Source organism: Talpa europaea (assembly GCF_964194135.1).
Source record: "Talpa europaea genome assembly, chromosome: 5".
NCBI classification, from domain to species: Eukaryota; Metazoa; Chordata; class Mammalia; order Eulipotyphla; family Talpidae; genus Talpa; species Talpa europaea.
The window spans coordinates 88,428,379-88,444,232 of NC_140071.1; the positions used below are offsets into that span (position 1 = coordinate 88,428,379).

Below are 15,854 nucleotides of genomic sequence, written 5' to 3' on the forward strand. Positions count from 1 at the left end.
GACCACCCTGTTACACAACTTCATTTCTACCTCCCTTTCACTGAATATGTTGACTTTTGTGGTCCCAACTTTATGGGGATTTTCTTCTATCTCTATGACTTTCATGAAACAATTTCTCACTGTAATTATTTAAGTAAATATTCCCCCATTCCCTAATTGTCAAATCCTTGAGAATAGAACTTTTAATCACGTGTATAGTACTCAATATGACACTGATTCATTCTATCAATCAATATTTATTTAACAGGATAATGACAGGATTATTCAGGGATGGGACATACAAAAAGCTCCAAGGCATTTCAGGTGTCTGCTGTTTAAGAGCCTAAATTGAACACTGTAAATGTTCAAAATACTGTTAGCAAAATAAATGAATGATCAAATGAAGAGAACAGAAAAAAGGGAAGAGAGGGGAAGTTAGTCACCAAAAAAAGGATGAAGTGTCATTTACAGAAATCACAGCAATAAGGACCGAGAAAGTTAAAATTAGCTACCTATGGATGGCATTCCAGAACCAAATCTCAGTTCAGTGCCAGCTAGAGTCCAAGATAAGAATAAGGTGGCTTAACTGGAGTACAGATAGCTAGAAATAAAAAGCTAAACAAACTCCCAACAACACTTGTAGTGTTTTCTATTATCTGACTTTTTAATAACAGCTCTGCAGTGAGTACCTATGTTATTTAAGAACATTGGAAAATAAGATGATGACAAGGAATCAAGGTTACTACCTCCTTCTCTAAACTTTTCCTTCGGGAAAGGGAACTGCTCATCTCTCTGCATTCCAATCTTCTTTGACTCTCCTTCAAATACTTAACACTTTTGCTTTCCCCCTTACTTGTGTCCTCACTCTTTCTTTTCAAAACCTTTAAGTTATCTTGGAAATTTTGAGTGGTAAGAGTGATTATTGGTCTAATAAGATTTTTGTTGAGTCACTAAAGAGCTTTGGAATGGGGGCTGTTTGCTTTGATCAGAAGCTGGAAACATTTAGTCCCACCTTTCAGCTAGGGGGTTAGAGGGTAAAGGTAGGAGCTGGGCAATCTCTGGGGAAGACTGAATTAATCCTTAAAGGCCAATGATTTATTCATACGACTAAATCTCCATTAAATAAATACTATACGATTAAACCTCCATTAAAAAAAAAAATGACCCTGGGCCTCCCCTGGTGGTGCAAGGGGAAGTCTCAGCACTATGAAACTATCTGCAGCCATTACAGCTCATGTACTATCCTGGGCCAGAGAGCTAGCCCACAGGATGCAGCAGACCTCTCTTGTCTTTCATGCTGCTCAGAACTCTCCTGTCTCGCCTGCTGCTTCCCTCAGCAGTGTATTTCAGTTGATCTGCCTGTTCTGCTCCCTACTCTGTCTCTGGTGAATCCTCTCATTCCCCCCACCCCACCTCGGCTTGCACCCCAGTTCTTGTAAGCATAAATAAACAAGTCTTTAAAAAAAAATCCTAGGACCTCCCCGGTGGCGCAGTGGTTGAGCGCTGGGTTGAGAAGCTGCCCGCAGCCTCTGCAGCGCCAGTTCGATCCCCGGCTGCTCCCCGGCCACCGGAGGCGGGTCCCACATGGCGCGCAGACCTCTCTTGCCGCCGGTTGCGCCCCTCAGCAGTGTGTTTCGTCAGTCTGTCTGTTCTGCTCCCTGCTCTGACTCTGGTGAATTCTCGTACCCTCCTGCGCTTTTGACTGTACCCAGTGCTTGTATAAATAAATAAATAAATAAATAAATAAATAAATCTTTAAAAATAAATAAATAAATAAATAAAATTTTAAAAATGAAAAAAAAAATCCTAAATTTCTAATCTGTCAAATACAGCCATATACCTAAAAGGTGAAACACCAAATGCACAGGGACAGAGATTCCTGCATTCAGGACCCTTTTGTACCTTACTTTATATAGCTCTACATCTGTAGAGATATAGTTCATTGTAGCCTTTATATTAAATTGTAATAATAATGGAAGGCTTGTGAGGACCCCTGAACTTTGTAGCAAGTCAGGCTGAAGTGTGTGTAACCTGGACTAACGTCAGGTGAGGACATTTTTGTTGAACTGCATCCTTATACCTGTCCAGCTCCACTAACAATATCAGAACTGTAGACAGTGTCAGGGATTTGGAGAAGCAGTATTAAAAAAATTTGCCATATATTTGGTGTCAGGAAAGGAAAAAAAGCAAAAAAAAAGTTGATTTTTTTTTTTTTTTTTTTTTTGTGGTACCCTCTCTGGCGGCGGGGGAACGAACCGGCGCTGCAGAGGCTGCGGGCAGCCTCGCAGCCCAGCGTTCATACGCTGCACCACCAGGGAAGGCCCAAAAAAAGTTGATTCTTCCAGAAGTTAAGCATAATTGACAAACTTCTAGGTGGGCTAAAAAGAAAAGAAATACTGAGAAAATACTAAGAAACAGAATCACAAATGAAAAGAGAAATCATTACAAATATTACAGAGATACAAAGGACCATAAGAGATCCTTATGGTCCAGCGCTGATGCTATAAGAGCTGATGCTCCCTAACATATTTCATGAGCCAATGTTATCCTAAGATTGAAACCAGATAATCAAAATTATAGACCAATGTCCCAATAAATAAATAAATATCGGTACAAAAAAATCAATAAAAACATTAGGAAATCAATTTCAATAGTGAATTACAAATCCCACACTATACATGATCAAGTGGGATTTATCCCAGGGATCTGAGGATGGTTTAACATATATATAAATCAATGAATGTAAAACATCATATCAACAAAAGTAAAGATAAACATTATATATATTATCAATAAATGCAACAAAAGTATTTGATAAGATTTAGCACCCATTTATGATTAAAACTCTAAACAAGATGGGAATAGAAGGAATCTACCTCAACATAATAAAGACCATATACCACAAACCAATAGCCAATATAAAACCCAAGGGAAAAAAACTGAAGGTTTTCCCCTTAAGATTGGGAACCAGACAAGGATGCCCATTGTCACCACTTGTGTTTAACATACTTTAGTTTTAGTCAGTGTTAGCAGATGAAAATAGGAAATAAGCAGAGTCTAAGTCAGAAAAGAAGCGGCAAAACTACTATTGTCAGACAATATATTATATACAGAAAATCCTAAGGACGCCATCAAAATTTTATTAGAAACAAAGATGACTACAGCAAAGCAGCAGTTTACAAAATCTACATATCAAATTTCATAGCTTTGTATAAATAAGAAGCAAAAGAAATTAAGAAAATAACTCCATTTATAATTATTTCAAAAAATTCAATAACTTGCAATTAACCTAAGAAGGTAAAAGACCTATACAATAAGAACTGCAAGCTGTTATTAAAGGACTTCAATAGTAGCATAAGGAGATGAAGGATAGGTCTATGCTTATGAATCAGGATAATGACATAATCAAAATAATTATCCTTCCTAAAATGATATATAAATTGAATGCAATATCTATTAAAATAACAGCAATATCTTCAAAGAAATTGAACAAAAATATTGAAATTTATAGGGAGCCACAAAAGACCTTGAATTACAAAACAACACCGAGAAAAAAGGAGAAAAATGAAGGTATCGTGTTACGTGACTTCAAAATTACTATAAAACAAAGAAAGAAAAACTAAAACTAAAAACAGTATGGTACTGGAACAAAAATAGATACATGGATAAATGAAATGAAACTTAAGGCCCAGAGACTCACCAGGAAGATGGTGTCAGAGGAATTTCTCTGCTTTGCTCTAGGGAGAATATACTGAGAAGTCCAGATAGGTACTGGACTCAGAGATTCCCATGATGTGGTGTAAAACCAGAGTATCTCACAACCACTAGGTACCAACACTGACCAAGTGTGACAGAAAAGACACAGAGGAAATTCAATTCTGAGCGAAACAAAAGAGTGGATTGGGGCAGATAAAGCTTGCCAGGGTAGAAACCATGGTTCATACACATGCCTGCAGGGAAGTTCAAAGCCGACTGCTGTGGATCTAGCTGCAGGAGATACAGGCGTGAGTACTGTAGTGATCTAAGCACACAGGAGACCCAAGTGAAGAAGGCAAAGCTCAGAAAGGAGGGATCCCTGCATCCATAACCTCCAAAGAAGTAGGTAGATATGGAGAATCAATGTATACAGTGAAGCCATACTGGAAAATACCAGGGCTGGACCAGAGGCCCAGCCTGCAGACTGTAGAGATATGTATGGGTCTAAGGCCCAGAAAGAAGGGGTAGGAGCAGTGTCATAGGCATGAATCAAGTCCATGCACAACATTCTCATGAGTGATGAACCCCACCAGAAACCTCTCCCACTCCCTGATAATAAAGCTACAGATTAATTATCCCTAACACACAGCACCACATACTGGAAAAGTAGAACACTTACTATTCAGACAGTAAATAACGGAAAGATAAAAAAAAGTACAACAAATAGCAAGCTGAATTCTCAGGGGAATACTATACAACACATTAAGAAGAAATTTCAAGAATGCTGTTAGAAAGACATGGAAGAGTTCCTTTTCCCATCAGATGCAGAATTCAAAATTGCCATGATGTCATCATATCAATAGATGCTGAGAAAGCATTTGATAAGATTCAGCACCCATTTATGATGAATACCCTTGAAAAACTGGGGATAAATGGAACATATCTTAAGATAATAAAAACTATATATGACAAACCCATAGCTTGTATCATTCTCAGTGGTGAAAAGCTGAAAGACTTTCCGCTAAGAGCTTGTACAAGATAAAGATGTCCACTCTCGCCACTACTATTCAACATAGTATTAGAAATCCTAACGACAGCAATTAGGCAAGAGAAATAAGTAAAAGGAATCCAAATTGAGAAAGATGAAGCAAAGCTATCATGATTTGTAGATGATATGATAATATACACACAGAGGCCCAAAGACCCCATGAAGAAACTAATGTAAATAATAAACCAGCTCAGCAAAGTGGCAGGATACAAAATCAATATACAAAAATCGGTTGCCTTCCTATATATAAATGATGGACCTGAAGAAGAAATTAAGAAAGGGATCCCATTTAAAATCTCACCAAAAAAATGTAAATACCTGGGAATAAACCAAACAAAGGAGGTGAAGGACCTTTACAAGGAAAACTATAAAACATAGTTAAAAAATAGAAGCAGGCACAAATAAGTAGAAAGATATACAGTGCTCGTGGATTGGACAATCAACATTGTCAAAAGGGTTTAATTATAAATTCCTGAAAACACTGACTCTGTGATGCTCCGACTGCCGCCTGAGAAACTGCAGGGTGATGTCAGTTGCATCACCTGTTAGCATCCCTGTTTGATCCTGAAGTTTCCTTGCTGTCACTGTCACCTAGTTACTGGAGCAACCTAGATCAGCTCTACCTTGTAACTCTACTTTCTCTATCTGCAGTGCCCTGCCTCCTTTTAGATAGATGCACTCCTGCACTCTATCCAAAGAATATGAAACCATTAACAGAAAAAAACCTCAAGTTAAAAATCTTTTCTACTGTGAAAGAAAATATAAGATAATTAAAAAGACACTCTATTGAATAGGATATAATACTTAACATTTTTTATTTTTTAATATCTAACTTATGCATATTCATACGTAACATATAATTATGCTTTTATAATATAAATCTGAATGAATTTTTACTGAAGTAAAATGGACATATTTTAGTTTCAGGTGTACACATAATAATTCAACATTTGCTTGTATTGGGAAATGATCATCACAGCATGTTGATTTACCATCTCTTATAAGTAACTTTCAAATTTGCAGGATCATATTATTGATTATAGTCCCCATGCTGTGTATTAAATCTCACTGGCTTATTACTTTGTTATTGGAAGTTTGTACCTCTTCATCCCCTTAACCAATTTGCTCATTCCCTAGCTCTCTACCCTCTGGTAACCACCAATCTGTTTTCTCTCTCTAATTTTTATTTAGTATCTAGCTAGCTAGCTATCCACATGTAAGTTAAGCCATATGGTATTTTTTTCTCTGACTCATTTGATTTATCATAATACCCTAATGTCCATCTTTATTATCACAAATGACAAGATTTCATTCCTTTTCATGTCTATTTCTATTTTCAAAAGGAAGATTTATACAAAATTGGGGCCTCCCTGATGGCACAGAGGTTAAAGTCTCAGCACTATCAAGCTATCACCAGCTACTGCAGCACGAGTTCCATTCCTAGCCAGGGAGCTAATCCTCCTGGCACAGAGACCTCCCCTGTCTTGCCCGCTGCTCCCCTCGGCAGTGTATTTCAGTAGATCTGCTTGTTCTGTTCTCCACTCTGTCTCTGGTGAATCCTCTCATCCCCCCATACCTCAGCCTACACCTCAGCTCTTGTATGTATAAATAAATCTCTAAAAAACATTTATACAAAATTAATGGATTTCATAGATTCTAAAAGGCATTATTACTTTATGTGTCATTAAGAAAGACAAAAATAGTTCTTTTCCACAAGATGGTCACACCAACAGTACTGGTGAAATCTCCTGAGGCCACTCAAGCCTCAGTCCCAAACCTATCCCCAGTCCCAGTCCCAGCCCCAGTCATACAACCCCAGACCAACCAGTCTCTATCACACCCCTCAGTGATTTAATTTATTACAGTGATAAATGGGAGGCAGCAAGAGTTGTGGGTCCTTGATGTTCTACAAGAAAAGAACTTCATGCAGCACCAGGTGAAGCAAGTGATAGAGTTCATTAGTGATGGAAAGTACCAGACACTGCACAAGGCAGGGAGCAGTCTTGGAAAACAAGAGGCTATGAACAGCTGGACTTTTATAGTTCCTTCCTTCCTGGTTGGGTGGAGTCACTTGAATTGCACACACTGTACTCCCTCACCACCCCCTCCCCAATCTCCTTCTCCCTGGTTCCCAGAATCCTGCCTCCTTGGCTTTTCTGCCCTTATTGGGTCAGGTGGGAACTGTGATGGAGATCCTGGGGATGGTCCTTACATGAAACATCAAGCTTAATGATACACTAACTCACTGAATGTCCCTGCCAGACAATGAATCCAGCATATAATTGTTTTCAACTTTTAAGGGCCTGTTTGCTAAGCACCTGTTGCTCCAGTCAGATTTGGATAGGATTCCTTCCTGGGGAGTGCTGGTGCTTGCTTGAGCTCTTCCTGACAGTAATAGCTGATAATATCACAGAATTACTATGAAAATAAAACTCCCCAAATATTTGTGTTCAGTATCATGGGAATAGTTTAAGTCACACCTAAAGTTCCATAAAGAAACTATACTAAATATGTTCATATTCATCTTTAGGTTGGCCACAAATGTGCAAAGACAGTATGCCTTATACATTCCGTTGTGTATTAATAGCACCTTCTGTTGCTGGCTTTCCAAATTACAATAAACAAGTGGGTTTTTTTTTTAATAGTATTAGTCGGTGATGTCTTTTTTTTTTTTTAAAGATTTATTTATTTATAGTAGAACCGGGGTACAGGCCAGATGCACGGGAGGGTGAGAGGATTCACCAAAGACAGAGCGAGGAACAGAACAGGTAGACTGACGAAATACACTGCTGAGGGGAGCAGCAGGCGAGACAGGAGAGGTCTGCCGTGCCATGTGGGACCCACACCGGCCGGTCGGGATAGAACCAGCGCTGCAGAGGCTGCAGACAGCTTCACAGTGTGGCACTCAACCACCTGCGCCACCAGGGGAGGCCCATGAGTTTTGTGTGTTTTTTTTTTTTTAAATTTACTTATTTTATTTATGCATACAAGAACTGGGGTACAGGCCGGATTTGTGGGAGGGTGAGAGGATTCACCAGAGACAGAACAGGGAACAGAACAGGCAGACTGACTGAAAAACCCTACTGAGGGGAGCAGTGGGTGAGACAGGAGAGGTCTGCTGTGCCATGTGGGTATCTCCGCTGGCCGGCTGGGATCGAACCCACGCTGCAGAGGCTGCGGACAGCTTCACAGCACTGCACTCAACTGCCTGTGCCACCAGGGAGGCCCAAGAAGTATGTTCTTGCCTGCATCTGAAAGCCATGGCAGCTTGGGATGACTTGACAAAGGGGAACAGTGAGGAGCAAGGAACAAGGGTGGACTTGACAAACCCCCTCCCCACCAAGGGCTTTCTATGCAAAAGTATGTAGGCAGCCCCAGAGACCTGTGGAAACAAGACAGATCCATTCTCCAGTCCCTCACTTATCTTTCCTTCAGAAGAGAATTTAAAACATGCCCTTGCGGGAAGAGGGAGCAGGATCAAAACCAGGGTGGGTGGGAATTGTATGAGGATTATAACCAAGATGAAAATGCATACATTGTGCAAAAAAACGAAAATTGATGTAGAAATATATAAAATTTTAAAATATAAAAAAATAAAAAATAAAACACGCCCTTCCTGAGAACTATGCCTATTGGTTACATGGAGCTTTTCCAAGGTTTTTCTGCATGTGATGGGGTTACAATATTTCAGTTACTTGGGAAATGATGCTGATAGATGCATTCTCTGTATTTGCATATACCAGCAATTTTGGGGTATTAAAAGTACTTTTTTTTTAAAGATTTATTTATTTATTTATTTATACAAGCACTAGGTACAGTCAGAAGCACGGGAGGGTGAGAGAATCCACCAGAGCCAGAGTGGGGAACAGAACAGGCAGATTGACGAAATACACTGCTGAGAGGAGCAGCGGGCATGGCAGGAGAGGTCTGTCGCGCCATGTGGGACCCTTGCCAGTGGCCAGGGATCGAACTGGCACTGAAGAGGCTGCGGGCAGCTTCACAGCCCAGTGCTTAACCGCTGCGCCACTAGGGGAGGCCCAAAAGTACTTTTAAGGAAGGCTGAATGTCTCATTAACTCCTGCAGCATGGACATGGGGTGGGGCTCGGGGGATGGCAAAGCATTACTTCTAGCAAAGGCTCACATACTTGTCCTTGTGTCAGATAGGGATGTTTGGTTGGGTCTCTGTCAGCACCCTTTGGTCAGGGCCCTCTGAAATGTGTCAAGTATCCTTCACTGAGCTTTGTTCAATATTACAACAAAGATGGTGATTTGTGGAACCCACAGCGTTGTGCCTGGCACATGGGGAACCCTCAGCCTATCAACTGAGAGCACCCCCTGCCCTCTAAGAGAGAGATTCAGTCACGGACTCCTCTATGTGTCAAGGAGGTAGGCACTATACTGGGCTCCAGGGCGAAGTGGCATGGGGACTGCGGTGTGGCCATCGAAGCTCACTGTCTGGAGGGAGCCCATACCTGTGGCCATTAAGTCACATCGTCTGGAGCCAAGGGTAAACAACTTCTACTTCCTTCTTGGACCCTGTCATCTGTATGACATTGGGCAAATTAACTCCCTTCTCTGGATCATTGGCAGGACAAACATCTAATATCTCTTCTGAACTGGGACACTCAAGAGTCAAAAGGGTATTATAACACTTACTTTCGGACAACTAGTAGAAAGCAGGATGTTCCTGGGTAAACCAGATCCCTGTGACCCCCTGGACTCATGAGTTAGATGGGGGACAGTGCTAGTGGTGCTTTTTCATTACTGGGTCCATTTCACTGCATTTGCACCAGCAGTTTGTATATTTGCATTCAGTAGATGAGCTCTTCATCTCCCAAGTATGTATTTAGCTGCTTCGAAGAATCCATTTCTCTTTAAGCCCTGTTATCCCACACTGCTGACAGAGCAGACCCCATCTGTTTATTTTTACTAATGGGTCCCTGTAGTGATTTACAGCACACACTGTTGTCTCACAGGGCTGGGGAACTCAGTGCCTTTTCCTACCTTTGTAGACAACATGGTAGCCAATGTCCCCAAGGACAGAGCAGAGCCCTTGCCCTCCACAAGGTTGCTGAGGTTTCTGGAAGTTTGCACAGAGTCATTGTGAGAGAAAGGCTGTCTCAGCCCTCAGGCTTGGATTAGAGACCAGGGTTCTCAATGAAGAACTGAAAGGCTGCTTAATAGCTGGTGTCTAAGCACACCTGGAGTATTCCCACCTACCCTGCCACTCTTACGTATGAAGAAACGGGTTCAGAGAGGTCAAGAAAGCAGCCAAGGTTATCTGGGGAGAAAAAAAAGCTAGTGTTTCACTCCAATCTGTTAGCCTTCAAAGACCCTAGTCCTTCTGTTTGGTCTGTTTTTCTCAAAGTGTGCCAATGTGGTATGCAAGTGATTTTAGGTTTTAAAAAGTTTTAACAAACAACTGTCATATCTTGCATTAAAAGACAATTGGGGGCCTCCCTGGTTGCTCAAGGGGTTAAGCGCAGCACTGTGAAAATATCTGCAGCCTCTGCAGCATGAATTCGATCCCCAGCCAGGCAGGGAGCTACCCACATGGAGCAGCAGACCTCTCCTGCCTTGCCCGCTGCTCCCCTCAGCAGTGTGTTTCAGTGGCTCTGCTTGTTCTGCTCCCCACTCTGTCTCTGGTGAATCTTCTCACCCTGCCCCCTGCACCTCTGGCCTATACCCCAGTTCTTGTATGCATATAAATAAATCTTTTTGAAATATAAAATAAATAAAAGACAATTGGCATATGAGATTTGTGATTTTGCAGATATTATGGTTTAGGATGTAGATAATGGTATATATTTAAGAAAATGTCAATTTTGTGAATTTTGTGAAAAAAAATTAAGATTAATAAATGGACATAAATTTGAAGTGCAAGTCATAGCTTTTACCTGTAACATTAAAGCTGTTAAACATAAAACCCCTACAAGAGCCTTGGGGATTCTAAACACATCATGAAGGCAGATTGTCTCTCAGCCTGTGACCTGAGTAGACGTGTTCTGCTGTGCTATTTAGTCCACCATGATTCCCCCCTAAATCTGGAAAATTCATGAAGTAACCACATAGCTCAATCTGAAAATAGATTGAAAACAAAAAGAATCCCACAACAAGAGCACCAATATAACCCTATAATTGTAATTGAATTGATCCTGATAACTGATCTGGGCCCTGCCGACTCCATTATATTTATTGAGCACTCAACATTTCTCAATCAATCCCTGTTACTGAGATTGAATCATGAAAGAGTAAAAATCCCTGCAACACAATTAAAAATATCCGTATAGTCAGTGTGAAACAATTTCCACTTGGTTTAAGTTCTGTTAGTCTTACAAATCCTCTTCTAAATAGGCATTTTTATAAGTCTTAACCAATAGTCAGAATTTGTGGATATTTTCTTTTAACGTGCACAAAGTGAAATGAGAGCACATTATTTCTGTGCCTCAAGCCAGGATACATACAAGGAACATGTAGCTAACCAAGAAAAGACGATGAATCCTCCCAGAAGATCTAATTAACATGCCACAGTACCTTGAAAAGGGAAAGATCCTTGTATTTTATTCAATTATGGAATTAGAATGCAGAGCTTATTATTAGTGCTTATTATAAAACACAGGATTAAACCATTTCAATGTCATGATTGAAGGAAGTTTGAGACTTTATGTTACAGTTCAGTGAAAAATGCAAAGCAATATTGTAATGTAAGTCATTACATTACCAAGTTTCAGAATCCTTTAATCTCCAGACGTGAAATACCCTCAAGATTTAGCCATAGTCTCATTTTCTCAGGCCTATCTGGTAGGTGAAATTAACTGTGTATACTGAGAAAGGGGTATTCATAAAAATATATAAATTCTCCGAAAGGTAGAATTTTTAAAGGTTTTCTAAAAGGTTTTTCTTGAACCCAAAGCTTCAGCTTAAAAGGTAGAATTCTGAGTCATAATGATAGTGTGAAAGGTTGTCAGACAAAGGCTTTAAAATCTCAATTCAAATTACAACCAAGCTTCCTACATATGGCTTGACCTAGTTACAATAACGAGGGCCTCATGTAACCTTTCGTTCTCACTCTCTATTGATTTGTGTTTACTTTACTTTGATAAAATATTTCAAGTGTCCTATTGTTAGCAACTTTACTATATTATATATCATAGTTACTATATTATTTTATTACTTCAGTGAATTATGCCATTATTAGTAATATATTCTTTTCCATGAACAAAGTCAAGATCTATTTATTTCATTAGCAGGGTGCTAAGAGGTCTGAGGCAGAGGAAATACAATTCCATTTCCTGTTATAATTCAACCATAAAAATGCCTGCCTAATGCAAAGTGCCTACCGATAGGTGGCAGTAAATGATTTAATTGTATTAACCTTTCAGTTGTATTTCAGCTGAAACTATATATTACTCTTTTATTTCACGTCCTGTAAGAGAATTTTCCCAACTCGAGCACATCTCTGTAGTCATATCCTGGATCTTTTCAGCATACTTCTGCAACTCAGTGACACTAACATTAAAGAGGATTTATTTTGAGTCAGATGTTCAAAGTCCCTATTATTTAAATCCATATATGAACTATTTACTCTTCTCAAAAACTCTCTGAGACAGATATCATTTCTGTTTTATAGGTGGGTCAGGCAACTGACACATGGACACACAGCAGCCCAGGCTCATCTACAGTACTTTTCTCATGTTCTATTTCATGTCAGGCCTCCTTTCATGTGCTGGCTCCACAAATTTTCTGGATGCTTATGTTCTCAGTATTAGTTCTCTAAGAAAAATATGCTACATGCAAGCAAATGACATACTTTTAAAGTTTTAAAGTATTATATGTCAAATAGCTTAGTAAACTATTGACATATCTACACACATATGTCATACTGACATATCTATACATGTATCTAATAAAGGATCCAAATAAAAATAAAATTTAATGCTTGGCCTCCCTGGTGGCGCAGGTGGTTGAGCGCCGCACTGTGAAGCTGTCTGCAGCCTCTGCAGCGCGGGTTCGATCCCCTCAGCAGTGTATTTCGTCAGTCTGCCTGTTCTGTTCCCTGCTCTGTCTCTGGTGAATCCTCTCACCCACCCGTGCATCTGTCCTGTACCCAGGTTCTTGTATAAATAAATAAATCTTAAAAAAAAAAAATTAATGCTTACCTCTTCTAAATGCAATGTTTTGAGAACTGAAAGCTATTTTTTGAAAATAGAAATGGCATTCTTTCCACAACTGGAATTCTTCCTAATATCATAAGGACTAAAAGCAAAGTACAAGTCCTTTCCCTGGGGACATTTTAACCTTAGTTCTTACATGTCAGAGAGATGAACAACATGAACTGCTGCTTACCCAAATGCTGTTGGTAAAGAATACCATATTTAAGGTTTATTTTTCTGCAGTTCTCTGCTTGCATAGTGAATGACTTTGAACATAATCATGGTTTGAGTCCTAAAATTTGCAGCAGGTTGAAAAATCATGGCAATGAAAACTTTCCCCTAAACATATTTCAATTTGGAAAACTGAAGTTCAGAGAAAGTCATAAAAATTCAATTTAGAAAGATTTATTGATTGCCTATAGTGTGCATGACTCTGTATTAGACACAATGAAATTCAGGCACAAAACAGACACAAGATCCCTGGCCTCAGGTACCTTATGATCTAATTAGTCTAATACAGATTAGAAACAGTCAACAAGGTACATGTCAATGCTCACTTACTAGAGTTGACATTAAAGCACAGTAATTTAAGTAATCAAAAATGGCATCTAATTCTAAAATTGTTTATAAAATATATTTGGCCTTGGAATCCACAGCACTTCAAACAAGATCATTAAGTTCTACCGCACATAGTCACAAAGGTCCAGAGATGCCAAAATCCTTAAGACCATTATTAGTGATTTTTGTTATTTTGGATCTTCTGTTTTCTTCTTATTATGGTTCGAAGCCTCCGCAATACCAGTTTATCAGACAGAAGCATATCATCTTGTTGTTCTAGATAACCCAGTAAGTTTTCTGTCCATTCAAGTGCAGCTTTATGGCTAATATGCTTCTCTGGATTCAGTTCTGTTTTTCTAGCCTTATTGGAAGACTTTTGCCCAGCAGGCCTAGCCTGGTTTTCCACACCGTCACTGTCAGTTAACACCTGACAGCTCGAGTCATTACTGTGAGAGTCTAACCATTGGTCAATATTTTCAATGCCAACATGTTCACAATCTTCTGTATTCTGTAAAACTGTTGCTAAGTTAGCTGCTAAGATGGCTCCTTCATCAATGTTCATTCCCGAACTCTCTTCATTGCTAGGGAAAAGTTTTTTCCATGCTTTGGTTATGGTACTTGATTTCACCATATTCCAAGCTCTGGAAACTTCATAAATTGCATCCAATACTGTTAAATTCTTCCAAAACATTTTTGGGTCAATTCCTTCATCCATGTATTTCTGGATAAGTCCTGCTCGGTAGTATCTTTTTACCGTGGCTAGTACTCCCTGGCTCATTGGTTGAATCAGACTTGTGACATTTGGTGGCAAATATTTCACAATTATTCTGCCATCATCTGAACGCAACAATTCTTCATTCGGATGTGCTGGGGGGAAATCCAAAAGCAGCACTGCTTTCTCTAGAAGCCCTTTAGATTTCAAATGCTTCTGCACCTGTGGTACAAAGAATTTTTCAAACCACTGCCTGAAAACAGAATGCTCTATCCATGCACTTTTTTGACTAAAATAAGTGACAGGAAGGTTTGAAAGGTCAGCTCCTTTGAATGCACGAGGCTTCTTTGCCTTTCCCACAACACAAAGATTAAGTTTGTGTAAACCTGTGGCATTTGCACAACACATGATAATGATTCTCTCTCTGCTTGACCTGTAGCCAGAAATACTTTGCTCAGTTCCAAAAGTTAGTGTCCTTGATGGCAGACATTTCCAGAACAATCCAGTTTGATCAGCCCCATAAATTTGCTCAGGTTGTAGATTTTCTCTCTCAACAAATTCCTGAAAGTTACCACAAAATTCACTGGCAGCAGTTTCGTCTCCTTTTAATTTTATCCCTTTACCAGCAGCCTTTGGGATACCATGTCGCTGCTTAAATCGAGTTAGCCAGCCAGATGATGCATTAAAATCACCTTCCATCCCCAAAGCATCAAAAAAGAACTTGGCTTGTTTTGCACAAATCGTTCCGGATACAGGAATGCCCTCTGTTTTCTGTTGGTTAAACCACTCTATCATAACTCTATCAAGTTCCTCATATGTTGATGACTTCATAGATTTACGTTTAGATACCCCACTTGTAGGATCTGAACTGTTTGCATAGTTTATTATTCTTTCTTTGTTCTTTTTAATATCACGAACTGTGGATTCACCAATTCCATACAACACAGAAAGCTTTTTGAAAGAGATGCCTTCCTCAAGTTTCTTAATAATGTCAAGCTTGTCTTTAATTGTCAAAACTACACGCTTACGTTTTCCCAGCATTTTAAGTGTCTAATATATTGGGCAATTACTAGAATAAGATATTTAACACTTAAGATTTGTACACAATGTTACTAGAAAATGCAGTCTTAAGATCCCTCCTCTAAATCCCCTAACCCCCCCAGGACCTAGATGAAGTGTGCTGGTCAATCGAAGTAAGGCCACTGTGCGTCTCTTTACTTTTGTTTTGAAACTTACAAAGTTCCTACAGCGAGAACTAGCTCTTCTACTTTATTCCCCTTTTCATGAACTGCAAATTCAATGGCGACTACAACCAAGACTGTAATCAGCAAGGTCTCCACAACAATCTTATGGGCTGCTTGATTGCTCCTGCCATCATCACAGGTGAGGTTCTTTGCTAAAGGAACTAAGACTCAGGTGGGACTATTTGGAAACTGGACCAGGGAATACAGTTAAAGTCGATAGGACTTGCAGAAGTGACATAAAGGAAAATCTAATGGGAAAGCTCGTCCTTGAACTGCTGTCTTTGTTCAGCAGCGCACTGCATGGAATGCTGTGTCTTCTAGGCAAGGATTATATAGGTTACCCAAGTGAGTGGTTATGGAAATTACAGGTAAGCACGTTAAAGCAAAGCGGGACAGAAGTGAGCGGCGCGACTAAGGTGAAAGTAGGCAGGCAGGAAACTTTGTACTTTAACACCACACAAAC

At 39.6% G+C, this 15,854-nt stretch overlaps 1 protein-coding gene across 1 annotated transcript; it reads right to left on the reverse strand.

The window, feature by feature from the left end:
* Nucleotides 1-9,095: 9,095 nt before the first annotated feature.
* On the reverse strand, nucleotides 9,096-15,188 carry TIGD2 (tigger transposable element derived 2; the record flags this gene model as incomplete). Its single annotated transcript, XM_084232959.1, has 3 exons — nucleotides 9,096-9,196; nucleotides 9,729-9,804; nucleotides 13,677-15,188. The coding sequence occupies 3 exons, from the start codon at nucleotides 15,186-15,188 to the stop codon at nucleotides 9,096-9,098; spliced, it is 1,689 nt and encodes a 562-aa protein (XP_084089085.1).
* Between the last annotated feature and the right edge of the window lie 666 nt (nucleotides 15,189-15,854).